Source organism: Morone saxatilis, unplaced genomic scaffold, assembly GCF_004916995.1.
Source record: "Morone saxatilis isolate NCDOM2014 unplaced genomic scaffold, NCSU_SB_2.0 Contig12, whole genome shotgun sequence".
Taxonomy (NCBI): Eukaryota; Metazoa; Chordata; class Actinopteri; family Moronidae; genus Morone; species Morone saxatilis.
The window spans coordinates 28,028,053-28,030,761 of NW_023339674.1; the positions used below are offsets into that span (position 1 = coordinate 28,028,053).

The 2,709-nt window shown below is 38.4% G+C and overlaps 1 protein-coding gene across 1 annotated transcript in view; it reads left to right on the plus strand.

Moving 5' to 3' along the window:
* Positions 1-762: 762 nt before the first annotated feature.
* Positions 763-2,709, plus strand: part of LOC118321580 (sodium/glucose cotransporter 4-like) — a gene marked incomplete at its 3' end in the record, with an annotated part of 9,696 nt that continues 7,749 nt past the window's right edge. The window contains 1 exon segment of the mRNA XM_035652949.1: positions 763-881. Coding sequence (XP_035508842.1) covers positions 860-881 — 22 coding nt within the window.

Sequence of the window (2,709 nt, forward strand, 5' to 3'; positions counted from 1 at the left end):
CAAACAGAAACTAACGCATTCATAGTCATTCACAGCATCGGGAGCAAATCTGGGTTCAGTATCTTGCCACATGTCAAAGTATCCTTGAGAAAAATACTGAACCCTGAATTGCTCCCAATGCTATGCATCTGTGTGTAAATGTGTATGACTGCGCTAGTTTCTGTTGGATACGTTTTGCCATTACTGAGTGAATGCGTGTCAAAGGGTACGTAGTCTAAATGTGCTTTGAGTAGGCGCCCGGTTAGCTCAGTGGGTAGAGCTGGCGATCCATGTACCGAGGCTGAGTCCAGGGTTCAAAACCGACCTGTGGCCTTTTAGTTTAGTTGTTGCTGTGCGTCTCTGTCTCTGTCCTTCTCTTTTGGATGCAGAACTTTAATTTATTTATTTATTTACAGTTTCACCCGTACTTTGTTTCAATAAACTTGTTGGAAACAACATAATGGTCTTCAGAGTCATGATTATGGAAGGGTGTTTAGCCGCCTGTATACACCCTGTGTATTGAGGACCTCACAGACCTGTTGTCATAAACCGCGGGCTTGATGTGAGATTTACACACTTTGAATCACATACCAAACTAAACTTAAACTTAGCTATACAAGTCTAAGTAGCAGTGACATATTACTAGCATTAAATATGGATTCCAACTACACCCCTTTTTAAAAAACACCATTTATGCCAATCCTTGCCAAGAGATTATAGCTAACCAGTGAAGTTTAACAGTAACAAACTGATTAATAATTAAGCTTCAGGCTGACTCACACGGATCGGCTAATGCTCTTACAGAGTCAGAGAAGCTCATAAATAGGAGAACGCTGGAAGCCTATAAGAAGTCTAGACATTCTGGAAGATTGGAATCAACATGTTGGACAGTCTCACTACAGGTCTGAACCTTCTTTAACTTCTATGCTCATAGGCTGTTTGGACAACTGTTTTTTTTTTTTTTTTACAACAACAGGCTTTATGGCACATACAAGGTAGACTATACTTTCAAGAACATGAAGACATGGACGTAGGGGAAAGCAAAAATACAAACTATAAATGACACAGATAACTTAATGTGTTTAAACAGCGAATTCAGCAACTCTTAACGGGACTGAGCATTACAGTCTGCCTGTATTATCATTTTACCTTCAGTGTGGGCAGACAGACATGCTGAACTTTGATATGAGGACCTATTGGCCAATGGATGTAATAAAGGCCACATAGGTGGTCAAAAACATCTTGAAGTGCCTGTTTAAACTTTGTATTATCTACAGTATGCAGATAGTTTCAATTACATTTCCAAATGTTTTCAGATCCCCAGACCTCTGCTAACACCCCAATATAATGGAGGTGAAGCATTGTGCTATGAATCATCCAACACGGATAACATCTAACTTCAGCCCATACTGCAACTATTGTTTATTATTACGTATGGTCTAGACCTGGGGCCCGTTGCACAAAACCAAGATAAGGGATTAAGCCGGGATATGTTGGTTATCCTGGCTGAATTTATCCGTGATCTGGTTGCACAAAAGCGGCATAGGGGGCAGTAGGATATGTTATGGTATAAGTTACCATGGAGATTTATTCTGTGGAGCTAGCCTGGTCTGGAACAGGCTAAGTTCCAGGATCTATTTAATCTCATCCCTTATCTCAGTCAGCAGTCACCACAAAAGGAAACCAATAGTTATTCCACTGCCCACTACACATTGTTATCACATATAGACCCACTGTCATTATTTAAACGTTTGTGACCATTAATTGCAATCATTTTGGATAAATTATGATTTTAGATGATGTTGCTATCATTAGATAATTTACAGTTTCCCATAGACTATAAGGCTATATATAAAATGACGAAATATTAGGGCCACAGAGAAAAAATAAAAATTCAGACTTCGAGAATAAAGTCATAAATTTACGAGAATAAAGTCATAATATTGTAACCCGTTGTTTTAGAGAAGAGTTGTTAAAATGAGGGCTGTGGAGCATTTTGTGGAATTGTACTTCAGTTTAGGTTTCACAAACAAGGAGATTCTTAATCTTTTGGCACGTCAGCATCACATTGTCATAAGTATCAGGACTTCAAAAAGAATATGCAAGAAAATGCATCTTTTCCGCAGAATGAACTAGTCTAGAACTCAGTCCAGTCTTATGACTTTTCCCCCCCCTTTCTTCCTCAGTGTGGCCCTAATACTCCGTCGTATAAAATACACATCCCATATAAATATAAATACACATCAAAGTGTAACATTATGTTCCTTTATTGAATAAGGATAAAGCAAAAGAGGTAAACCATCAGCTCCTTTCCAAACTGAAGTCAGTGACTCTACAAGATGGAAAGCACAGAATCAAAGCATATTATACAACACAAGGATAAATACACATTTAAAGGTCTGTATAAAATACACCCCGTATGTCTGAAACTGAAATAAATGCAGGACAAATCCATACACATCAAATGAACAGACAAATGAATGGATGCAGTAGCCTCCCTGCAAGCTTGTATACACAGTATACAGCACAATCATAATAAGAGGCCAAATCAATTTAAATTACAAAAAAATAAAAAATAAAAACAAATTCCTCTGCCACTGCAGGACATATTTAACTTACATTTAAAGCATGCATATTAACTAAAATAATTTAACACATATTGGTCCCTCACCAGCCGACCACATTGCAGGATTGTCCCAGTCCATGGCTGGTGGCACTCTGGGGGCCCTC